General features: G+C 51.3%; 2 protein-coding genes across 2 annotated transcripts; both read left to right on the forward strand.

The window, feature by feature from the left end:
- The first annotated feature begins 1491 nt into the window (after nucleotides 1–1491).
- Nucleotides 1492–24499, forward strand: LOC119383437 (uncharacterized). Its single transcript, XM_037651570.2, has 2 exons — nucleotides 1492–1583; nucleotides 20016–24499. The coding sequence occupies exon 2, from the start codon at nucleotides 20785–20787 to the stop codon at nucleotides 24316–24318; it is 3534 nt and encodes a 1177-aa protein (XP_037507498.2). The 5' UTR covers nucleotides 1492–1583; nucleotides 20016–20784; the 3' UTR covers nucleotides 24319–24499.
- LOC119383429 (uncharacterized) lies at nucleotides 3074–4273 on the forward strand. The gene has a single exon (XM_037651557.1). The coding sequence runs from the start codon at nucleotides 3074–3076 to the stop codon at nucleotides 4271–4273; it is 1200 nt and encodes a 399-aa protein (XP_037507485.1).
- Nucleotides 24500–24929: the final 430 nt, after the last annotated feature.

Here is a 24929-nt window from a genome sequence, read left to right on the forward strand (position 1 = left end):
TTGGTAATGAAGAAACACCAGCAAATTCGGCTTGGGAGACTGGAATGAAATGGTTTCTGGAATCCCAACGGTTTCTTTGTGCGTGTTACAGGGCGTGTAAAGTCGCAGAAGTACGTCTGACGTGTATCTTCAGCTTTCATGCATCACACATTACGAGAGAGGATATAGTATATACTACGGAGGTGTTCAATGTCAGACCCTCTATTTATTAAACAATGCGTCACAAGGCAGCTCGAAACAGCGACCGTGGAGTTAACGCACTCCTAGAACAGCTCTCGCTGATGATGTCTATATACACTGTGTAATTTGAATTCGAAGAACCCATGTGTTCCTTAATTTAAAGCTTAAACAGCTCCCGCTGAGGATGTCCGGCGCAGAGTTTCTTTTAAGTTGAAGATGGAGTTCCATACGAGAAAAAGAAAAAGCAGCGCTTGTTGCCAGACCGATAATGGCACCTTCGGCTAAATCTGTTGTGTTATTCCGCGCGAATCCGAATGCGAAAAAGAGCTTGGCATTTTCCGTCCGCGACGTCCGCGGACGCGCCACGGATGGCACAAATCCGTGACGCGGGGTCACGTGATGCGCCGTCCGCCGCGGAAAAGACGGATTCGGTCCGTCGTGTGGATACACCCTTAAGGTGTATGTCAGCAAATCCTGCGCTCCGGAGGGGCGGGGAGTGTCTCATCGAGTCCCAGGGACCATCGGGATACCACCTATGCGCGGTGACAGTGTAACGCCGCGCTGTACGAGCCTACGTGAGGGCGAGGCCTAACAGGCCAGTCTCGGCTCAGCGCCTTTGAGATTAGCACCCACGCCGACACGTAGTGGTACCTACTGCGGACGAGAGGTGGCGCCAGTTTCTCCACTACTCCATTTTTCCACCTCCGCAACCTACACGCTGCGATGGCTAAAGGGAGAGCAGGCAGCAAAACACGCACCGAGGACGAATCCCCTTGTGTGAAGTGCGACAACTGTGGCCGATGGGTGTATAGAGACGAAACACCCTTCCCGGATCTCGACGCAGCCAAAGAGGCGGAATTCCGACGCTCAATATGCCAGAAGATGGAAGACCTGGAGGAGCGGCTCAGCTCACGACACAAACAGGCATGTGAAGCGCTACAGGCCGAACTTATACGACTTGAGAGCTCTGTCCAGAGTATGGCCAAGCAGTTGCAGCATCTACAAGTGCAGCAGCAACAACCACCAGGCTCCTCCCCCACGGATGTGGAGGATAATCATCTGCTGGGACGGCCTCGGGACAAGCTGGAAACAACGCCCGCGGCTGAAGATCCCGAGAGAGCTGCTGCGCATGAGGCAATTGCCATGGAGACCACAGATAACTATGGCTCCCCAGCGGTAGACGAGGCGCAGAGAGCAGGCGGCCACACAACTAGAAGACGGGTTACTGCGGCGACCCCCACCTCCGTGCCACGCCCCGAGGAGTGAGCCAGCACCGGTGGATACCGCTCCCGTGGCAAAACAAAACTTGGGTGCTGGGCCACCTCGCCCCGAGATCCCGCGAGACATCCAAATACACGCAGCAGACATGCGGCTTGAAGCACAAAGCGTCAAATCGCAGCCAGGTAACACAGATCAACAGAGCCATCTCAAGAAGTCTCAGCGTAAGAAAAGGCGGACCACCGGGAAAGTGCACCCGTCCACGAGAACATACGACTGTGCTGGCGGCGGCTCCCAACAAAGCCCCCCCATTGAAGCAAAAGAAGGTGACAAATGGGACGGGACTGAAAGCCCCCGTTCTTGTCGGAACTCGCAAAGCTGCCCACCGATGGGAACACAAAAAGAGGTGGTGCTAGTTGGAGACAAGAACATCGAGATTGTAGCTGAGATTGTTGTCGCAGAGCTTGGATCTCCGACCGCCCTTAAGTGCATATCTGGCAGAAGTGCGACGGCTGCTGACGCCATCGCCTATGCAACAAAGTACGACAAGGAAGCTGAAGCGCGCACGCGACAGTATATCATGCATGCCGGGTTGCATGACGTACTGAGAGGAAAACCGGAGGATGTCACAAAAGCCCTCAACCTACAGTGGACAGGGAGGCCTCGGAGCTTAATTGTCTGTTCCATTCCAGAGATATACGGAAGGGGGGGTGAAACACGGGCCGCTGTTGTGCTTGCCAATGCCAAGATCAAGAAATGGTGCAGGAGGACGGGAAACCGCTTTCTAGACTTGGCGAAAGTGGTGCAGTCGACTGGTTTTCAAAAAGACGGTCTACACTATAACGAGAGGACAGCAATGGAAGTCGGCCGAGTCATAGGCAGAGTGGCGGCGCCTTCTTTAGGCCTTGGACTATCCCATCAACGGGAAAAAGGGGCAACAAAAACCACGACGCCATGTCTCGGCAAAAGCCTATGCAACGAGCCCCCTGGACCTCCACATCGGAGCTGGGAACCGACACAACATCGGCTGTCGAACCGAGGGAAGCGTGGGCAAGGGAACAGGACAGATCCGGAGCAAGGAAGACTGGCCCAGCTCATCGAGAAGACCCTCGAGAAGGTGCTCTCCAAGAAATGGCCCACTCTGTGAATGACGTCCAGGGGTCTGGCGGAGCTGTGCGACGGAGACCACGTCATCCCAAGGCCCAACAACGGAGGCGCAGAGTTCAACACCAAAACCCAGGAAGAATATCGATCGCTTTCCTCAATTTGCATGGTGGTCGGCGCTTGGTAAAATGGGAGGAGCTCTATATTGGAATGGAGGAAGAGGGCATCACGTTGTATGGAGTGGCAGAGACACATCTTCGGGATCTAGAGAGGCCACCAGTCAATCCACTTTGGAACTGGGCGGGCTGCAATCGAGAAAGTACAGCCCGGGGAGGTGGAGGTGTGGGGTTTCTGTGGCGAGAGGGCAGCACCTGGACACCGATCGACAGCTGCTGTGCGGAACACACCTGGATGGTTGGCCACGTGCACGCAACGCCGGTATTAGCGTGCGTGGTCTACCTAAGTGTTGCTCCAAACCAACACTCTGAGAACACCAACATCGTACACTGCATCAGACAAGACATTGAACGCTGGGGGCAAGGTCATGAAGTGCTGATCCTAGGCGACTTTAATGGAGCTCCAGGAGCTCGACGGTTACACTGACCACAATGGGAGGCTCTTGTTAGAGATGACCCAGGAGCTTTCCCTTGAAATCGCAAACCTCAGAGCAGACTGCGAGGGCACGTATACGTGGTGCGCACGGGGCCTGAGCTCATGCATCGACTATGCCCTTGTGTCACCAGGTCTTGGCAAGAGCCTCCGGAATGTGCATATTGATGAGGAAGGCCGGCACAGTTTGGGTAGTGACCATAATCGCCTCAGGCTGCAGTTTGAAGCATCTCCTTGGCGTCAAAAGGTGAAGAAACACGAGCCTGCTACGCGGTTTCTCCCCGACGCGGCCTACGAGGAAGTGGCCAACGAATTTGAACTATGCCCCGGCCGCGAACAAGCAGATACCTATGAGCAGTACATTGCCCAGCTCCTCCAGATCATGCGGAAACACGAGAAGATTGTCAAGGCGCGTCGAGGGTTTAGCAGAAAGAGTTGGTGGGATGGGGAGGTCCAAGCAGCAATAAAAGCCCGCCGAACCGCCAACCGATGTCACCGCCAGTGTGTAAAGAGGCCCCACAGCGAGGATGTCCAGGCGACATGGCAGGAATATCTGCGGCGAAAACGGGAGATGCAGGCTATCACACAACGGAAGATAGCAGAAGCCAATCACAAGACGCTCCACGCAATCAAGTCTGCAGGCAGAGGAGCAGCGGCCAAATTCTGGACATATGTCTCTCGGCTCGATGGCAAAGCAACACAACCGGAAATTCGCACAGAATCAACGGGGGACAAGACCACAGATCTCCACCGAGCCTTAACCGACCATCTTCATCAACTGTACGCGCAGCCACACCCCAGTACACATACTGAACTCCCCTGCCCAGATGTCTCAGAACCGACTGGCACAGGCCACCAGAAGTGGACAGTGGCAAGGAGCGCCATTGACAGGGCTATCTCCAAGATAGGTGCCCGCACTGCTCGGGGCTTCGACGGCATTCCTGCAGGGCTGGTGAAACGCCTCGGTGCTGGTGCACGGGCCCAGCTGGCCGATTTCTTCAGCGAAATCCTAGCTGGTGGCCCTATACCAAGTGACTGGCTACGTGGCAAAGTAATCCTGCTCCCGAAAAGGGGGGGAGACCCCGGCCTCCTACGAGACTACAGGCCACTCACAATCACAAGTGTTGTGTACCGTGTGTTCGCACAAGTTCTCAAGGTCTAGTTGACTACGTGGGCCGAAGAGGGTGGTCACCTCACGGAGTTACAGAACGGTTTTCGACGAGACCGACGGCTGGAGGACAACCTTTTTGTCCTGACCCAATGTATAGAGGTTGCACGAAAGGAGGAACGGGGGCTGATTGGCTGCTTCCTAGATGTGTCAAAGGCCTATGACAGTGTACCACACGAGCTATTACTACAGCATCTAGAGGCACTTGGGATGCCGCCCACATGGACTGGATTGCTCGGACGCCAGTATAGAGATAGCTCTGTTGTGGCCACCCTAAACGGAGCCTACTCAAGTGAGGTGAGGGTGGGCAAGGGATTAAAACAAGGCTGCCCTCTTTCACCCTTACTCTATATGTTGTATACCGCCGGTGTAGAGCGCAAAATACTAGCCTCTGGGGTGGGCTTTGTGGTGGAGCGCATAAGCGATGGGCTCAAAGAACAGCAAACCCTGCCGGGACTCGTATTCGCTGACGACATTGTGCTGCTGGCGGGAAACAGTGGCGACCTGCAGACCCTCGTTACCAGCTGTGCCGAAGCCATGGCGCCACTGGGACTGCAGTTCAACACGAAGAAATCGGCGGTGGTCAACTTCTCTGGCCCGGGGCTTCCTGGTTTGCTGACACTGCCAGATGGAGGACTGCTGCCCGAAGCACCTGAGTACCGATACCTCGGGGTGAACTTCTGGGCACAAGTAGATTATACAGCAAACCGCGAGAGGCACTTGAGACAAACATCCCAGAGGGACGGCCAAGTACTCCGTAGGAGGTGCCTGTGGGGTTTCAACCGCCCCATTATGGTGCGCGAACTATGGAAGGCGGTACACGTGCCGGCGCTGACTTTCGCTAATGCAGTGATTTGCCCCGCTGCGCAGACCCGGGAGTGGTTTGAACGCAGTCAGCGCGCCGTGGTACGACTGGCTCTGGGGTGCCACGGCAACGTTGCCAACGAGGCAGTCCAGGGTGATTTGGGTTGGTCCTGTTTCGAAGCGCGGGAAGCTCGGAGCAAGCTGTCCTACGAAGGCAGGTTGCGCCTGATGCAGCCACATCGCTGGGCACGGCGAATATTGATTATGTTCACCGCAACGGCATCCGCACCAGATGGTCGAAAAGACTGCAGCACCTAAGCAGGAAATACGGCTTCTATGCGAGCCCTGTGCAGGAGGACACCGAGCGTAAGTGGTCCAAAGCAGTGAAGACCCAAGTGCGAATGACGGAGGCTGACACTTGGCGGCGAGACATGGAGGAGAAGAGTACACTGAGGATCTATAGGGAATCCAAACAGGAAATCCATGTCGAACCTCTATTCGACAATAGTGTAGCCAGCAGCCTCCTCTTCGAAGCACGAGCCGGCGCTCTCAGAACTCTGGCATATCGCCGGCGCTTTGATGACAGCGTGGGAGATGCAATGTGCCGTGTATGTGGTGCCGACGAGGAGACAATCGAACACTTGGTCATGAACTGCGAGGGCCTCACAACAGCACCTACAGATGGCACACCTTACAGCAGGCGCTTGGCTTCTCGCCCAACGACGCTCCTGATGGTGGCGGAGTGGCTACGACCAAGAAGCGATTCGTGACCAGATTTGAATCGGTGAGCCTAAGAAGTTACAGTGGTGAAGTGAACTGCTGACTTGCTGAACTTCGTTTTGCGACAAAGCGGATGCAGGCGACACGGAGCCAAACGGAGCCGAAAGAACGAAGTTTAGACAAATCCGTGTACTACCCATGATTCCCATGCTGGCTGAAGCGCGATGCGTTGCAGCTCCTATAGACACTAGCGCTGAGTTTCCTCTAGTAAGTATTGTAGGAAACTCTATGCCCGACATGCCTGTGCTCGGCCGCGCCAGAGAACATCTGGCCGCGCTCGCAAGGCGCGTGTTTCCGTTGCTAGGCGATGGCCACGCATGCGCAAAGGAAACCCATGTGTAGAGTGACCTAGAATAGGGGAGTGTCCATAGAGTTAATATACTGACTGGCGTTCTGTAGCATACGGTTGTCAAACACGCGGGCTGCCGTATGCTACAGAACGCAGGAGAGAGGGGTGGCTAAGCGTCGTCTGCTACGCGGGAGCAAGGTAGGTGGCGCCATGCTCGAAAAGAGAGTGCGAAGGAGAGGAGAACGAGGAGGAACGCGAGTGGAGGAGGAAAGTGTCGCTACTTTACGAAGTTTCAGGGGCTTTAACGGGTCCGGCACGGCAGCGCCGCGGAAGTTCACCGCAAAAGGCCCTCGTTCCTCCCGTGTATTCGCGCCGCGCTTTGGACACTCCCATAGAGTTAATATAGTGACTCTAGAGCATAGAGTCAGTATATTAACTCTATGGACACTCCCCCTATTCTAGGTCACTCTACACATGGGTTTCCTTTGCGCATGCGTGGCCATCGCCTAGCAACGGAAACACGCGCCTTGCGAGCGCGGCCAGATGTTCTCTGGCGCGGCCGAGCACAGGCATGTCGGGCGTGTGGTAGTGCGGTAGTACGTTCCCTAGAATATCCTAAGCGTAGTGGTAGTGCCGCTTGGCCGCTGCGACTACGCTCAGCACTTGTTGAGAGCAGATTCCGTGCCACTTTTCCTGCGGCGCGGGGCACTGTGGAGCCTGCAGTGGCGACAGCACCTGAAGACGATGTAAGGCACCTGCGGGACTTAATTGTTAGTAGCGACTGACATTTGCGTGCGGTAGATATTGCCGTACTTATGGCGTTTACCGTACGGAGGTGCTAAGATGCCCCAATGAAATGGCCTGTACTGAAGTACAATAAAAACTCAAGGTACCTTATGCATTTGCCTGAGACGACTGGGGTGAAAGCCATCAAGATGATTTTCTAGATGAATTACCAACCCGTTCAAACGCCCACGTTAATAGGCCTAGTTGCTGCACAACTTCGCAGGTAAGAACTTCAGCACAAACGAGGACGAATTACAAAGAGATATGAGCGAGCCCTAGGGCAGTGCGCTTGTTCGGTCCTATTAGTGCTGAAGTTTTCACATTCAAAATGTACTGAAGTAACATCTATATCGGATGGAATGGAGTAGCACAAGCACAGACCTTAATATTTTCATGAAGCTAGATGCATGGGTCGTGGGCCGCTGCGGATGCCTGCGTGCAGCGGATAATCGCCCAGCAGCTGCGCGCCCAATATTCTTTCAAATGTGCCCGCATGGGAGCCTTCGTCCCTTTTTCCTATTCTTCTAAGCTTGATTTCGGCTGTTGTAGAGCTACATTTTTAGTTGGAGCCGTCGGCGTGCGGCGTCTGCTAGCGCACGCTGCCCATATTTTCCAAGGCCAGACGTTTGCGTGAGGCGGGTGCCAGTAAAGTAGAAAGAACAGGAAAAATCTAGGGACTTTAGGTGCCAGCGCGCGCTGCCCATGGTTGCCAGGCGTGGTAACGCATGCGCAGAGAGAGGGGAGACCGTGGGGAGACGCCCATGTCGTCTGCTCTGGCGTTCATTGGCTAGCGGTGGCGCGAACGCCATTTCCGCTTTGGTTGAAATTTTTCGCACGGTTGCCACGGCAGCGGCTGACGCCTTGCAGTAAATGGTGGGTGAGGAGCAACTGATACCTCGGTCCCCAGGTGAAAATTTGCAACTGGGAATGCAACTGGTCCCAACTGGTCCCAGTTCAAATGGTTTATGGAACAATTCCCAGCGGGGACCAGTTGGGTCCCCACTGCAACTGGTCCCAGTTGCTTCCCCACTGCAGCTGGTCCCAGTTGTTTCCCCACTGCAGCTGGTCCCAGTTGTTTCCCCCTGCAGCTGGTCCCAGTTGTTTCCCCACTGCAGCTGGTCCCAGCTTGTCATTGTTTTTTGTCCGTTTGTCCTATTGTCCTTTTTTGCCCTATTAGAATTAGCCTTGAGTAAGTGTTTCATGGGTGTCCCGTCGTCATGCAGAAGGCCTGCATATAACAGCGCCCATGCAATGATAATCACAGTGGATGAACGAGGCATACGTTCAAATATATTTTCATAATCAAAACTACAAATGCTTATGCTGGCCCTTCATGATGTCGGCGACCATTTTGCCAAGGCAACTATGTCTGTGTCACTTTCTTCTGGGCAGCCGCAGCGGCACTCGAGGAAATGCCTCCAAAATTCTGAAAATAAACAGAGCCATGAAATCAGAAAAACTGTAACACTTCTTTATTGAACTTTAACTTTGATAGCAATGTGTACAAAGTTGGGGTACAGTGAAAAATTATCTAGACCTGTGATTCACCGCACATGTTCACAATGTTGCGGAAGGCTGAGTGAAATATTACACACCCAACTGTGGCTTATTGCGTAAAAGAACACAGCATATCTGCAAAATTTTGCGGCAATCGAGGAAGGAAATTAGAAGAGAGGGCAAAAGAAAAAAAATGAGTGGTGCTTTATCCTGTTTACATGCTTGCGTCCTGTGTTCTTTGAGATTCACCCAAGCATGAACTGCAAACTCGCCCAAGCTTATACATTGTGTGGTTAACACTGAATTACTGCAAACTATTTCAATAATCACTTACAATCTGTATGGTTATCTTTTTCGGTGGTGGTGACTATTATGCATAGAGCATGCCACTAAATGTCAACTTAAAGATGGCATGAAGTAATTAAATTAAGCTATGGTAGATTCACGATGAGGCAGTCAGAAAGATATAACAGACTGTAGTCAAGGCAGCCTAGATTCCATATCGTTGCAAGCCCAACACAGCAGACAGGCTGCAATGAGTTGGCTAAAACGTGCTGCACGTTACGTGCTTATGCAATTAAGCCAACAGCATTAATAAACCGCACCAATGAACATACGTTACGCACATTTTGTAACGAATTATATCGTTCTTGTGATGTTATGTCGAACAAGTTTGATAAGCCGATTGGTGCGCACGCCAACGCACACACCGCATCGACTAGAGCGTTTTATTAAGAGGCGATAAACGCGTTTTTGGCTCAACACACACGCTGAGCATAAGATCAAGAAGGGAGCCGACGGATGGATACACGTTATAGATTTCAAAACAGGAGAAAGTGCCTCAGATCAGGCTGGCCGACGTTTCGATAGGGGACCTATCTTTGTCAAAGGCGCCTTGTCATCCCTGGCGTGTTAGTTTTATGGGGTTAGTGATGACGTCATGTCCAGCGGCGCGTGTCTGTTGCTGTTGGTAATTGATGCCTGGAAAGAGAGAAACTCGAAAGCAGAGGAGTAAAGCCCTTGCCACATTTCAAGAGAGTTTGCAAACACGTTCGGGTCTGCCATGTCAGAGTTCAAGGTAGCTGCAAAGAAAGAAAAAAAAAAGGGGGGGGGGTACAACCAAGCGAGAGGACGAGTGCAGCCATCACAAAGAGCTGCAGAAGGTGGTGAGGAAGGGAACTACAGGCGGGGAGAAAAAAAAAAAGAGAAACCGGCGGTTACGTTTAAATGTCCGCCAAGGAGCTGCAGAAGGTGGTGGGGAAGGCAGCTACAGACGACAAAAAGGTACTCGGGCGGCGTACGTTTAAAATGCCGCCTGCCTACTTTAAGTGATATTGAAAGGGTTGCCTGAAAAGCAAGCTCCTGCTTAATGGGTGAAGTAATTGGCTGGCATATGCATCCAGTGTCGTCGGCTTCCAAAAATTGGGCGCCCGTCAACTAAGAGGGAAAAAAAAAAAAAAAGTTGAAAGGAACGAGGGGCGGCCGGGGGGAACAATCGGAATAAGACTCGTAGAACTTCCTGAGAAAGCGAGGGCTGTGACAATGCTGGCCAGAAGCGGCCTTTGGAGCGCGGAAAGGGGGAAGGAAACCGTGGCTCGGATTCACTAGAAAATGAAAATCTTAAGAGAATAATATCTACACGTATGTGCACATTTTACATGCAAGGTTAAGAGATATTAAAAAAGAATATTGATAGTGTATTATGGGAGCTGGTCGGGATTTTATTTTGCGAATAGGTTAAGGTTTTTGAAAGCTGAGCGTACTTCATGTCTCTTAATATTATAGGAATCATGCTATGGCTTTTAACGATTCCAAATTACCACGAGCTAGATTTATTCCTGATGGGTGTAGGGATTGAAATTTGTGTATCAAATACGATTCCATGTATTTCCTCTCACGTGGTGACCGGAAGTTTGTTTGTAGAATGTAAAGTTTGGCTTGATCGAAATTGTGGTCTTGTTGATTGAAGTGGCTGGCTACTGCTTTTGGTAAGTTGTGCTTTGTGTCTGCGCGGTGGCCGTTCAGTCTTACATGAATTGGTTGTCCAGTTTCGCCTATGTACTGTTTTTTACAGGTGGCACACTCAATGCAGTAGATCAGGTTGTTTGAGGTGCACGTGAAGTTCGATGTTACCTTGTGAAGGTAATCGGATGCTGTGCTTTTTACGTTGGTGGCTGGCTGTATATGTTTGCACGTAGAACATCTTGGACGCCCACAGGGTCCAGACGTTGGTGTAGTTTTTGTTGCGAGTTTTGCATGTACGAGCATATCTTTAAAATTGGCGTTGCGTCTGTAGGCAACCTTAGGCGGTTCGGGGAAGATTTTTTTAAGTTTCTGGTTGGTTGTTAGAATCGGATAGTATTTTGCGAGGATGTTGTTTATGTTCGGAAGTGCGTTGGAAAATTTTGTAGTGAGAAGAGGCGTTGTTGTTGTTGTGGTTTTAGGGCGTGGTTTGAGTGTCTCAGTGCGATCTAGTTTTAGTGCGTCCGTGTAAGCCTTATGAAGGAACGCGTTTGGATGGCTTCTGTTTGCTAGTGTTTCTTTTAGGGTAGTAAGTCTGTTTACGTAATCCTGATCCTCTACGCATATGCGACGTAACCTTGTTGCTTGGCTCCTGAAAATGCCCTGTTTACAATGTTTTGGGTGATGGCTAGTATAATCTAGGTATTGTTGCTTGTCAAATGGTTTCTTATACAGCGTAGTCTTTAATATACCATTCTCAAGATATATGGTTGTGTCAAGAAAGTTGATGCTCTCAGCTGAGGTCTCGGACGTGAACTTTATCGTTGGATGAAAGGAGTTTAGGAATGATGTAAATTTAGCTAGATTGTCCCTGCCGTGACCCCATATTATAAGTATGTCATCAATGTACCGAAGGTATGTGTGGGGTTTGTCTGCGCAGCGAGCCAGGAAGTCTGTTTCCAGAATTCCCATGAATATGTTTGCATAAGTGGGTGCGAATGGGGTGCCCATGCTTGTTCCTTGTATTTGAAGGTAGTAATTTTCTTCAAATTCAAAATAGTTGTGTGATAGTACTAGTTCGAGTAATGATAAATATACTTCAGTAGAATGCTGTACATTATGTTGATTTAAAGTTTGCTTTATTGAGGTTAGGCCCTCTGGGATCGGGATATTCGTGTATAAAGCGGTAACGTCTAGTGTGACGAGGATGGCGTTTTGTGGGAGTGTGCCTTTGCTATTAATCTCTTCTATTATTCGCAGTAGGTGTGGGGTCCTGTACAAATGACGGGAATGTCTTCGGAATGTCCCCGAGAAAGTGGTTAAGGAATTCGGAGAGGCTCTCGGTTGGGGTGTTGTTATTTGATACTATTGGGCGCCCTGGAATATTGGCAGTGTATAATTCGGTGGATGGTACTTTGTGAATTTTGGGGAGGAGGTAAAACCGCCCTGCTGCTTTGTTGTTTGGTTTCAGAAACTTGAATTCTGATGGAGTTATTAATTCATCAGCAAGGAGGGATCTAAGTGTGTTAGTGATTGTGAGTGTGTATTGTTCTGTTGGATCGCTGTCTAGTTTGCGGTAGTGTTCTGGGTTATTGAGTTGTCTGTAAGCCTCGTGCTTGTACTTCTGTGTTGGCCAAATGACTATGCTTCCTCCCTTATCGGCTTCCTTGATGATAATGTCTTCGCGCGACTTGAGGTTAGAGATGATGCGACTCTCCGAATAAGTCATGTTCCTAGGCTTTTTAGATGATTTCGATTGATTAATGATTTCTGTAGTGATAGCTTTAAGATATCGAGTTCATTGCCTGTTCTGGTTCGGGAGTCCAAGTAGACTGAGCCCTGAGCGTTGTAGTACCTGTTTCTGCTCCATCGTTATCTGCAAAAAAGTGTCTAATGCGCATTCTTCGTGAAAATTCTGTGAGGTCTCTGTGGAGTTCGAATTCATCTATTGTGTTGTTGGTTGGACAAAAGTTTAGGCCCTTGCTAAGGACCCTTGTTTCCTCTAGCTTAATGTACTTGAAATGTCTACAACATTGGACTGCTCTATTTGTGTGATGTTAGCTGTGCTTGGTATTTCTCTGTTTGTACTGTCAGTTGTTAGCGGGACTAGGGTGGTTGTTCGGGAGGGTGTTCCTTGATTGGAAATCATTTTCTTATTCTGCTTTTGCCTCAATTTTTTATTCTGTTTTTCTTTATATTGTTCTAGGTCCCTTTTTTCTTCGGTTGTTAGAATTATGTTCTCGAGTTTTTGGGAAAATTCTTCAATTTGCTCCATGCAGTGGCTCTTGAGTATATTTAAGAGAGAAAATGAAGCGTTGTCTAGTGCTGCTTGCCAGTTATCTTGATATTGGGTGGAGAGAGTACCTAACGCGGGTGTCGCTTTCAGTTTTAGTCCTTTGGGAATTGTGTTGTTCTTTATGCAGTGCTTGTACGTGTTGAGGTGGCAGGTGTAGTTGGTGAGTTTTTGGGTTAGTTTTCTAGCTTGTAAAAATTCAATGCGGCGTGTATGGGGAGTAGTGATTTCAAGGGTTTGTCACTTATTTGTCTTAGTGCGGGTGGATCTGCGTGTGTCCGCGCGTTCCGGTTTGGGAGCTGTTTGAACTTCTGGTTCGTTAGATTCGACGACTGTTGCGGCCTGGGTGTCCGTGTGTGGAGGTATGAGAGTGGCGTCTGCGTGACGACTTCGGTTGCGGATTTTGTTTCGTCGGTCTCGGTTGTGTCGGGTTCCTGGTGGTAGTGTGGAGGTGGGCATGTAATTTGTGGAAGGTTCGGCTGTGGGCCTCAGTTGGATGTTGTGTGTGTAGGCTTCGGCTGTGGACCTTGCGTTGGGTGTAGTTTGTGTGGAGGCTTCGGCTGTGGTGTATGTTGCCTCCGTTTGGCTCGCAGACGAGTGTGTTTTCGGTGGTGGTCCGTCTTTTGTTCTGTTGTGCGTGTGGGATGTTGCTGAGTGGGCTAGTGTGGCTCTAGTGCGTGGCGCTGTAACGGAGACAGGGATGGTGGAAGGGCCTTGTGTGGGCTGGTAAGTGACGTTGTGTTGTCCTTTAATTAGATGTTTAATGCGCTGAGCGACTGCTGCAACGCCTCGGTGGTTTAGGTGGAGGCCATCCCAGGCCAAGTGTTCGTGTGGTGAATTGTGTATTTCTGTGTGGTGGATGGCGTCTACGTTCTTGTGAAAATGTGGCAAGTTAAGTATCAGTGTGTTTAGTTTGTTTCTTTCCTCAGTGTGCCTCATCAGTGCGGTTGTTTGGTGAATCAGTGGGCGGTGTGTTTGTTTTGTAGTCGAGGAGCCACAGTTGTCACAGTTATGTGTGTGTTCGGGCGAGCTGTCTGGATTGAGAGTATTACGTCGTTTAGTGATTCGATTGTTTCTGCTGCATTTTGACTGTGGAGGTTGTTCGTTCCGGCATTGATAATGAAGTGTGTGGTATCTGTTGGGGCGTCACATACCAGTGTTAAGATGTCGGTTGTCTGTGCGCGCTCAAATGTCTAATGTATGGTGCTTGTGGGCCTGACGGGAAGTGTTCGTGTAGGTATTTGAATTGGCTGTCGCCTAGAATAGCTACATGCGCCAAGGACAACAAGGGGCACTTACCCTGTTCCGTCATCGTCAGCAGGCATGGAGTCCAAGATCAAGAAGGGAGCCGACGGATGGATACACGTTATAGATTTCAAAACAGGAGAAAGTGCCTCAGATCAGGCTGGCCGACGTTTCGATAGGGGACCTATCTTTGTCAAAGGCGCCTTGTCATCCCTGGCGTGTTAGTTTTATGGGGTTAGTGATGAGACGTCATGTCCAGCGGCGGCGTGTCTGTTGCTGTTGGTAATTGATGCCTGGAAAGAGAGAAACTCGAAAGCAGAGGAGTAAAGCCCTTGCCACATTTCAAGAGAGTTTGCAAACACGTTCGGGTCTGCCATGTCAGAGTTCAAGGTAGCTGCAAAGAAAGAAAAAAAAAGGGGGGGGGCGGGTACAACCAAGCGAGAGGACGAGTGCAGCCATCACAAAGAGCTGCAGAAGGTGGTGAGGAAGGGAACTACAGGCGGGGAGAAAAAAAAAAAGAGAAACCGGGCGGTTTACGTTTAAATGTCCGCCAAGGAGCTGCAGAAGGTGGTGGGGAAGGCAGCTACAGACGACAAAAAGGTACTCGGGCGGCGTACGTTTAAAGGGGTATTCAGACGGAGGAGAAATGTTCGGGGGGTAAAGGCGGAGCCTAGTGACGTCAACTCGCGAGGCAGAAGTCGCCACAAATGCCCCCACTCACACGGACGGGGCGCGAACGGAGGGGAGAGACCAGTGTTACCAGACTACTCCTGTGGCTTGTACCGCCCGTTTCACCAGCTGCACGACGACGATGACCCCAGCTACAGATTGACCCCAACTGCAGACTGGACACCCACTGCCGCTCTCTGCAGGAGCAAGTGCAACAATGTGGCCAAACAAGAGCCAGACATTCCGCCACATCCCCCACCGCCGGGGGATTGTTTGTCCTTTCGGGAAAACGTTCCGTCTCCTCGAGGAGGCGCGGGGGGGTCACGCCCACTCGCTAATCCGTGACGTCGTGGCTCGTGATCCGCAACCCCCCCGTCTCCCCCGAGCATTCCTCCCCGTCTGACATACCCCTTAAAATGCCGCCTGCCTACCTTAAGTGATATTGAAAAGGGTTGCCTGAAAAGCAAGCTCCTGCTTAATGGGTGAAGTAATTGGCTGGCATATGCATCCAGTGTCGTCGGTGGCTTCCAAAAATTGGGCGCCCGTCAACTAAGAGGGTGAAGTAATGGCTGGCATATGCATCCAGTGTCGTCGGCGGCTTCCAAAAATTGGGCGCCCGTCAACTAAGAGGGGAAAAAAAAAAAAAAAAGGTTGAAGGAAGGAGGGGCGGCCGGGGGGGAACAATCGGAATAAGACTCGTAGAACTTCCTGAGAAAGCGAGGCTGTGACAATGCTGGCCAGAAGCGGCCTTTGGAGCGCGGAAAGGGGGAAGGAAACCGTGGCTCGGATTCACTAGAAAATGAAAATATCTTAAGAGAATAATATCTACACGTATGTGCACATTTTTACACGCAAGGTTAAGAGATATTAAAAAGAATATTGATAGTGTATTATGGGAGCTGGTCGGGATTTTATTTTGCGAATAGGTTAAGGTTTTTGAAAGCTGAGCGTACTTCATGTCTCTTAATATATAGGAATCATGCTATGGCTTTTAACGATTCCAAATTACCACGAGCTAGATTTATTCCTGATGGGTGTAGGGATTGAAATTTGTCAAGGCACACATATCTGCTATCTTTACATTAACCGCCCAAGAGCCAACACAGCGTTAGACTAGAAGGGAACGGACGTGCTTTATTGAAAGATTATTTGCTGGACACGTTTCGCAACGGTATTTCGGTGATCCCCGACTTTAAAATGGCAGAGTAAAAGGATAGGTGTCACTGCGACACTCTGTACAACATCTCGAGCACAAGTTTCTCGCTGGAAGTTTATCTGATACGTGGCATATCGATTGTCTGTGGAGCCATTCAGACGACAACGCGTGTTCCGTAGCAGGACGACGTTGGCGCGTAGGTGTAGCTCGATCTCCGGCTATTCCAACTGGCACCACCACCTGCTGTGACGACCCAAGCGGTTGGAAAAACGCATCCGGGCGTCATTTCACTATCGGGTGTGCGTGAGTGTATGTGTGTGACATAGAACGAGAGCTACGGGCGGCACGTACGTATACAGGCGTTTTCAATCGGCTTTAAATAATTTCAAAGAGATTGACACGAGGACGAGCTCCGGAAATAGAGAAAACTCGAAACGACGCATCGCCACATAAAGGTTCGAACCATACATATGCGTTTGTTAGTGTTGGCACGGCTGATGGCTCAGATCCTAATCGAATTCCGTGTCTCTGTCTTTAGGACGCTCAACATTTCTTTCTTCTTTCAATTTGTCCCTTGCGCGACTTTCTGTGCTTTAAAGAGTCTATAAAGACGAGACGAGCGTCCGCTGTTTTGAAGTCGTAAATGTCACTTGTATAGGTTGCTCATGAAGAGTGACGAAGCATGATTTTGCATGGCTCGAAGCGTTATATTCTTGTATGAGGCCCAAGTTTCAAAACTGGGTTCAATTCCCATTCACGACAAATCGTCGTGCAACTATTCCTATCTATGAGAGGAGTAACTGCGCAAGAACGGAAATACAAAGTTCAGGTGAGAACCGACCGATGGAAACACAATGTGATGCGCAGTTTGTTTGAACAAGTGCCTCATACAGGCTGGACGACGTTTCGATAGGTGGGCCCATCTTCGTCAAAGGCGAAGATAGGTCCACCTATCGAAACGTCGGCCGGCCTCTCTGACGTTCTTGTTCGGATAACCTGTATACTAAATAGGAACGGGCATGTCATCTCACCTCTGCCGATGTCGAAAGGATCTGTTTAATGTCATTTATATAATATTCTGCTATATGAAAGCTTATTTTAACATATGTTTAGAGCTTCCAACTGGGTTTGCTCTATTCGTACATTCCGGTATACGACGACGGATCGATGGCCACCTCGTAATCATTATTACAGGTGAAACAGAGGCCCACCAACACCATATAATAATGGTGGGGTTTTACGTGAAACACTACGGTGTGATTATGAGAGACGCCGTAGTAGAAGGCTCCGCTAATGTCGACCACCTGGGGTTCTCTAACGTGCACCTAAATCTAAGTACACGGGCGTCAAGCATTTTCGCCTCCACCGAAAACGCGGCCGCCGGGGCCGTGATATTATCCCGCCACCTTCGGGTCAGCAGTCGAGCACCATAACCACCAGACCACCGTGGCGGGTCACCGTCACTGCATGCAATTCGCCCTCTCAGAATCCGGTAGCCGGACGCTCTAACCACTCTCAGGGCCGTTGGATGCAAACGCACATGTGTGATTGCATCCAGCAGCCGCGCCACTCTGTTACCGAGTAGTCATCATCATCATCATCAGCCTGCCTACGCCCACTGCAGGACAAAGGCCTCTCCCATGTTCCGCCAATCAACCCGGTCCTGTGCTTTCTGCTGCCACGTTATACCTACAAACTTCTTAATCTCATTTACCCACCTAATTTTCTGTCGCCCCCTCACGCGTTTGCCATCTCTTGGAATCCAGTCATTTACCCTTAATGACCACCGGTTATCCTGCCGACGTGCTACGTGCCCGGCCCATATCCATTTCTTCTTCTTGATTTCAACTATGATATCCTTAACCCCCGTTTGTTCCCTGACCCACTCTGCTCTCCTCCTGTCTCTTAAAGTTACACCTATCATTTTCCTTTCCATCGCTCGCTGCGTCGTCCTCAATTTAAGTTGAACCCTCTTTGTAAGTCTCCAGGTTTCTGCTCCGTAGGTAAGTGCCGGTAAGATGCAGCTGTTATATGCCTTCCTCTTGAGAGATAGTAATAGCGCCGAAATACTTGCGCTAGCTTTTGCGCCACTTCCACATATAATGGGGTACTTGTATTTAGGTGGCCACAACGGAAAATACTGTAGCGGAGGATGGCGACGTCTGGTACATCGAATATTTTATTGCTATCTTTATCTTTCTTTTTTTCGATGTTTTCGCAGACTTTATAGACGCTATTTAGTCGTAAAAACGACCCCTTGTCAAGGAGAAATTAAATTGCAACAGTGATTGACTGAATTAGCGTGCCTTCTTGGGATCACAGTATGTGCTGATTCAAGGCCACCTTAGGCACTGAGTGCAGGGTAACATTAACGCGAAGTAAAAAGGTGCAAACGTAAGCGGCAATGCGGTTATCAACAACTGAGCAAAGCCCACTGCTGCCATGGGTACCGCTGTCAGAGCACATTTTTTTTTTTTTCGTTTGTGCGACTTGTGACAATCTTATAATGGCAAAGTTAGAAGTATATGTATCAAGGAAAATTCGAAATAGCGAATGAAGATATCGTAAACGTTAATGTTTGTTTTAGGGTTTACCGAGCTCAAATGGCACTGTAATTCTAACCACTTCGTGATTTCGCATACCTTAAGTGATTTCAACAAAAAAAAAAAGTTGGTAATGAAGAAACACCAGCAAATTCGGCTTGGGAGACTGGAATGAAATGGTTTCTGGAATCCCAACGGTTTCTTTGTGCGTGTTACAGGGCGTGTAAAGTCGCAGAAGTACGTCTGACGTGTATCTTCAGCTTTCATGCATCACACATTACGAGAGAGGATATAGTATATACTACGGAGGTGTTCAATGTCAGACCCTCTATTTATTAAACAATGCGTCACAAGGCAGCTCGAAACAGCGACCGTGGAGTTAACGCACTCCTAGAACAGCTCTCGCTGATGATGTCTATATACACTGTGTAATTTGAATTCGAAGAACCCATGTGTTCCTTAATTTAAAGCTTAAACAGCTCCCGCTGAGGATGTCCGGCGCAGAGTTTCTTTTAAGTTGAAGATGGAGTTCCATACGAGAAAAAGAAAAAGCAGCGCTTGTTGCCAGACCGATAATGGCACCTTCGGCTAAATCTGTTGTGTTATTCCGCGCGAATCCGAATGCGAAAAAGAGCTTGGCATTTTCCGTCCGCGACGTCCGCGGACGCGCCACGGATGGCACAAATCCGTGACGCGGGGTCACGTGATGCGCCGTCCGCCGCGGAAAAGACGGATTCGGTCCGTCGTGTGGATACACCCTTAAGGTGTATGTCAGCAAATCCTGCGCTCCGGAGGGGCGGGGAGTGTCTCATCGAGTCCCAGGGACCATCGGGATACCACCTATGCGCGGTGACAGTGTAACGCCGCGCTGTACGAGCCTACGTGAGGGCGAGGCCTAACAGGCCAGTCTCGGCTCAGCGCCTTTGAGATTAGCACCCACGCCGACACGTAGTGGTACCTACTGCGGACGAGAGGTGGCGCCAGTTTCTCCACTACTCCATTTTTCCACCTCCGCAACCTACACGCTGCGATGGCTAAAGGGAGAGCAGGCAGCAAAACACGCACCGAGGACGAATCCCCTTGTGTGAAGTGCGACAACTGTGGCCGATGGGTGTATAGAGACGAAACACCCTTCCCGGATCTCGACGCAGCCAAAGAGGCGGAATTCCGATGCTCAATATGCCAGAAGATGGAAGACCTGGAGGAGCGGCTCAGCTCACGACACAAACAGGCATGTGAAGCGCTACAGGCCGAACTTATACGACTTGAGAGCTCTGTCCAGAGTATGGCCAAGCAGTTGCAGCATCTACAAGTGCAGCAGCAACAACCACCAGGCTCCTCCCCCACGGATGTGGAGGATAATCATCTGCTGGGACGGCCTCGGGACAAGCTGGAAACAACGCCCGCGGCTGAAGATCCCGAGAGAGCTGCTGCGCATGAGGCAATTGCCATGGAGACCACAGATAACTATGGCTCCCCAGCGGTAGACGACGAGCGCGGAGAGCAGGCGGCCACACAACTAGAAGACGGGTTACTGCGGCGACCCCCACCTCCGTGCCACGCCCCGAGGAGTGAGCCAACACCGGTGGATACCGCTCCCGTGGCAAAACAAAACTTGGGTGCTGGGCCACCTCGCCCCGAGATCCCGCGAGACATCCAAATACACGCAGCAGACATGCGGCTTGAAGCACAAAGCGTCCAATCGCAGCCAGGTAACACAGATCAACAGAGCCATCGCAAGAAGTCTCAGCGTAAGAAAAGGCGGACCACCGGGAAAGTGCACCCGTCCACGAGAACATACGACTGTGCTGGCGGCGGCTCCCAACAAAGCCCCCCCATTGAAGCAAAAGAAGGTGACAAGTGGGACGGGACTGAAAGCCCCCGTTCTTGTCGGAACTCGCAAAGCTGCCCACCGATGGGAACACAAAAAGAGGTGGTGCTAGTTGGAGACAAGAACATCGAGATTGTAGCTGAGATTGTTGTCGCAGAGCTTGGATCTCCGACCGCCCTTAAGTGCATATCTGGCAGAAGTGCGACGGCTGCTGACGCCATCGCCTATGCAACAAAGTACGACAAGGAAGCTGAAGCGCGCACGCGACAGTATATCATGCATGCCGGGTTGCATGACGTACTGAGAGGAAAACCGGAGGATGTCACAAAAGCCCTCAACCTACAGTGGACAGGGAGGCCTCGGAGCTTAATTGTCTGTTCCATTCCAGAGATATACGGAAGGGGGGGTGAAACACGGGCCGCTGTTGTGCTTGCCAATGCCAAGATCAAGAAATGGTGCAGGAGGACGGGAAACCGCTTTCTAGACTTGGCGAAAGTGGTGCAGTCGACTGGTTTTCAAAAAGACGGTCTACACTATAACGAGACGACAGCAATGGAAGTCGGCCGAGTCATAGGCAGAGTGGCGGCGCCTTTTTTAGGCCTTGGACTATCCCATCAACGGGAAAAAGGGGCAACAAAAACCACGACGCCATGTCTCGGCAAAAGCCTATGCAACGAGCCCCCTGGACCTCCGCATCGGAGCTGGGAACCGACACAACATCGGCTGTCGAACCGAGGGAAGCGTGGGCAAGGGAACAGGACAGATCCGGAGCAAGGAAGACTGGCCCAGCTCATCGAGAAGACCCTCGAGAAGGTGCTCTCCAAGAAATGGCCCACTCTGTGAATGACGTCCAGGGGTCTGACGGAGCTGTGCGACGGAGACCACGTCATCCCAAGGCCCAACAACGGAGGCGCAGAGTTCGACACCAAAACCCAGGAAGAATATCGATCGCTTTCCTCAATTTGCATGGTGGTCGGCGCTTGGTAAAATGGGAGGAGCTCTATATTGGAATGGAGGAAGAGGGCATCACGTTGTATGGAGTGGCAGAGACACATCTTCGGGATCTAGAGAGGCCACCAGTCAATCCACTTTGGAACTGGGCGGGCTGCAATCGAGAAAGTACAGCCCGGGGAGGTGGAGGTGTGGGGTTTCTGTGGCGAGAGGGCAGCACCTGGACACCGATCGACAGCTGCTGTGCGGAACACACCTGGATGGTTGGCCACGTGCACGCAACGCCGGTATTAGCGTGCGTAGTCTACCTAAGTGTTGCTCCAAACCAACACTCGGAGAACACCAACATCGTACACTGCATCAGACAAGACATTGAACGCTGGGGGCAAGGTCATGAAGTGCTGATCCTAGGCGACTTTAATGGCCACATCCAGGAGCTCGACGGTTACACTGACCACAATGGGAGGCTCTTGTTAGAGATGACCCAGGAGCTTTCCCTTGAAATCGCAAACCTCAGAGCAGACTGCGAGGGCACGTATACGTGGTGCGCACGGGGCCTGAGCTCATGCATCGACTATGCCCTTGTGTCACCAGGTCTTGGCAAGAGCCTCCGGAATGTGCATATTGATGAGGAAGGCCGGCACAGTTTGGGTAGTGACCATAATCGCCTCAGGCTGCAGTTTGAAGCATCTCCTTGGCGTCAAAAGGTGAAGAAACACGAGCCTGCTACGCGGTTTCTCCCCGACGCGGCCTACGAGGAAGTGGCCAACGAATTTGAACTATGCCCCGGCCGCGAACAAGCAGATACCTATGAGCAGTACATTGCCCAGCTCCGCCAGATCATGCGGAAACACGAGAAGATTGTCAAGGCGCGTCGAGGGTTTAGCAGAAAGAGTTGGTGGGATGGGGAGGTCCAAGCAGCAATAAAAGCCCGCCGAACCGCCAACCGATGTCACCGCCAGTGTGTAAAGAGGCCCCACAGCGAGGATGTCCAGGCGACATGGCAGGAATATCTGCGGCGAAAACGGGAGATGCAGGCTATCACACAACGGAAGATAGCAGAAGCCAATCACAAGACGCTCCACGCAATCAAGTCTGCAGGCAGAGGAGCAGCGGCCAAATTCTGGACATATGTCTCTCGGCTCGATGGCAAAGCAACACAACCGGAAATTCGCACAGAATCAACGGGGGACAAGACCACAGATCTCCACCGAGCCTTAACCGACCATCTTCACCAACTGTACGCGCAGCCACACCCCAGTACACATACTGAACTCCCCTGCCCAGATGTCTCAGAACCGACTGGCACAGGCCACCAGAAGTGGACAGTGGCAAGGAGCGCCATTGACAGGGCTATCTCCAAGATAGGTGCCCGCACTGCTCGGGGCTTCGACGGCATTCCTGCAGGGCTGGTGAAACGCCTCGGTGCTGGTGCACGGGCCCAGCTGGCCGATTTCTTCAGCGAAATCCTAGCTGGTGGCCCTATACCAAGTGACTGGCTACGTGGCAAAGTAATCCTGCTCCCGAAAAGGGGGGGAGACCCCGGCCTCCTACGAGACTACAGGCCACTCACAATCACAAGTGTTGTGTACCGTGTGTTCGCACAAGTTCTCAAGGTCTGGATGACTACGTGGGCCGAAGAGGGTGGTCACCTCACGGAGTTACAGAACGGTTTTCGACGAGACCGACGGCTGGAGGACAACCTTTTTGTCCTGACCCAATGTATAGAGGTTGCACGAAAGGAGGAACGGGGGCTGATTGGCTGCTTCCTAGATGTGTCAAAGGCCTATGACAGTGTACCACACGAGCTATTACTACAGCATCTAGAGGCACTTGGGATGCCGCCCACATGGACTGGATTGCTCGGACGCCTGTATAGAGATAGCTCTGTTGTGGCCACCCTAAACGGAGCCTACTCAAGTGAGGTGAGGGTGGGCAAGGGATTAAAACAAGGCTGCCCTCTTTCACCCTTACTCTATATGTTGTATACCGCCGGTGTAGAGCGCAAAATACTAGCCTCTGGGGTGGGCTTTGTGGTGGAGCGCATAAGCGATGGGCTCAAAGAACAGCAAACCCTGCCGGGACTCGTATTCGCTGACGACATTGTGCTGCTGGCGGGAAACAGTGGCGACCTGCAGACCCTCGTTACCAGCTGTGCCGAAGCCATGGCGCCACTGGGACTGCAGTTCAACACGAAGAAATCGGCGGTGGTCAACTTCTCTGGCCCGGGGCTTCCTGGTTTGCTGACACTGCCAGATGGAGGACTGCTGCCCGAAGCACCTGAGTACCGATACCTCGGGGTGAACTTCTGGGCACAAGTAGATTATACAGCAAACCACGAGAGGCACTTGAGACAAACATCCCAGAGGGCCGGCCAAGTACTCCGTAGGAGGTGCCTGTGGGGTTTCAACCGCCCCATTATGGTGCGCGAACTATGGAAGGCGGTACACGTGCCGGCGCTGACTTTCGCTAATGCAGTGATTTGCCCCGCTGCGCAGACCCGGGAGTGGCTTGAACGCAGTCAGCGCGCCGTGGGACGACTGGCTCTGGGGTGCCACGGCAACGTTGCCAACGAGGCAGTCCAGGGTGATTTGGGTTGGTCCTGTTTCGAAGCGCGGGAAGCTCGGAGCAAGCTGTCCTACGAAGGCAGGTTGCGCCTGATGCAGCCACATCGCTGGGCACGGCGAATATTTGATTATGTTCACCGCAACGGCATCCGCACCAGATGGTCGAAAAGACTGCAGCACCTAAGCAGGAAATACGGCTTCTATGCGAGCCCTGTGCAGGAGGACACCGAGCGTAAGTGGTCCAAAGCAGTGAAGACCCAAGTGCGAATGACGGAGGCTGACACTTGGCGGCGAGACATGGAGGAGAAGAGTACACTGAGGATCTATAGGGAATCCAAACAGGAAATCCATGTCGAACCTCTATTCGACAATAGTGTAGCCAGCAGCCTCCTCTTCGAAGCACGAGCCGGCGCTCTCAGAACTCTGGCATATCGCCGGCGCTTTGATGACAGCGTGGGAGATGCAATGTGCCGTGTATGTGGTGCCGACGAGGAGACAATCGAACACTTGGTCATGAACTGCGAGGGCCTCACAACAGCACCTACAGATGGCACCACCTTACAGCAGGCGCTTGGCTTCTCGCCCAACGACGCTCCTGATGGTGGCGGAGTGGCTACGACCAAGAAGCGACTCAGTGAGTGGTGGACAAAGGTGCGCGCACATTGACATGTCGAAGCTCTCCTCGTTGAACATGTGCATGTACCGTGGTGGTTAGATGTGTGTGTAGCCACTTATGTGTACGCGCTATCGTTTTTACTTTTTTTCTTTCTTTTTTAAGTCCTTAGGCCAGGGCATCGGTTGATGCCCGCCCGTTACAAAGGGTGAGGCCATAAATCCAAATCCAAATCCAAGCCACCGGCTTGACACGTGGTCTTCTACGGAAGTTACGCTACCAGTTTACATATACCTTGCTACAGCTGTGTGTGGTGTTTTGTGAATAGAGAGTATGCACTGAAACTGAGCCGCAATGTGGCGCTGCTAAAGTGTTCTAGTAAAGCCCCTTGATCTAGGAAAGTAACGACACTCTCCTCCGCGCGCGCGTTTCCTCCTCGATTCTCTTCGCCCGCCGCCGGCGCGCGCTGCGCACGGCACCATTTTTCGCCGGCGCTCCCGCGGGCGCGCCGTAGAAATCAATGGAGGCGCGTGATGTCGGGCCGCATTCGCGCCCCGGTGCTGCAGAAAACTTTGAAGAATGGTGATAACATGATCGAGAACACTGAAATGAACGTTTATTAAAATATTAGTTTCTTTCTAAAGCCGTGTAAATGGGGCATGCT

Source organism: Rhipicephalus sanguineus, chromosome 1 (assembly GCF_013339695.2).
Source record: "Rhipicephalus sanguineus isolate Rsan-2018 chromosome 1, BIME_Rsan_1.4, whole genome shotgun sequence".
NCBI classification, from domain to species: Eukaryota; Metazoa; Arthropoda; class Arachnida; order Ixodida; family Ixodidae; genus Rhipicephalus; species Rhipicephalus sanguineus.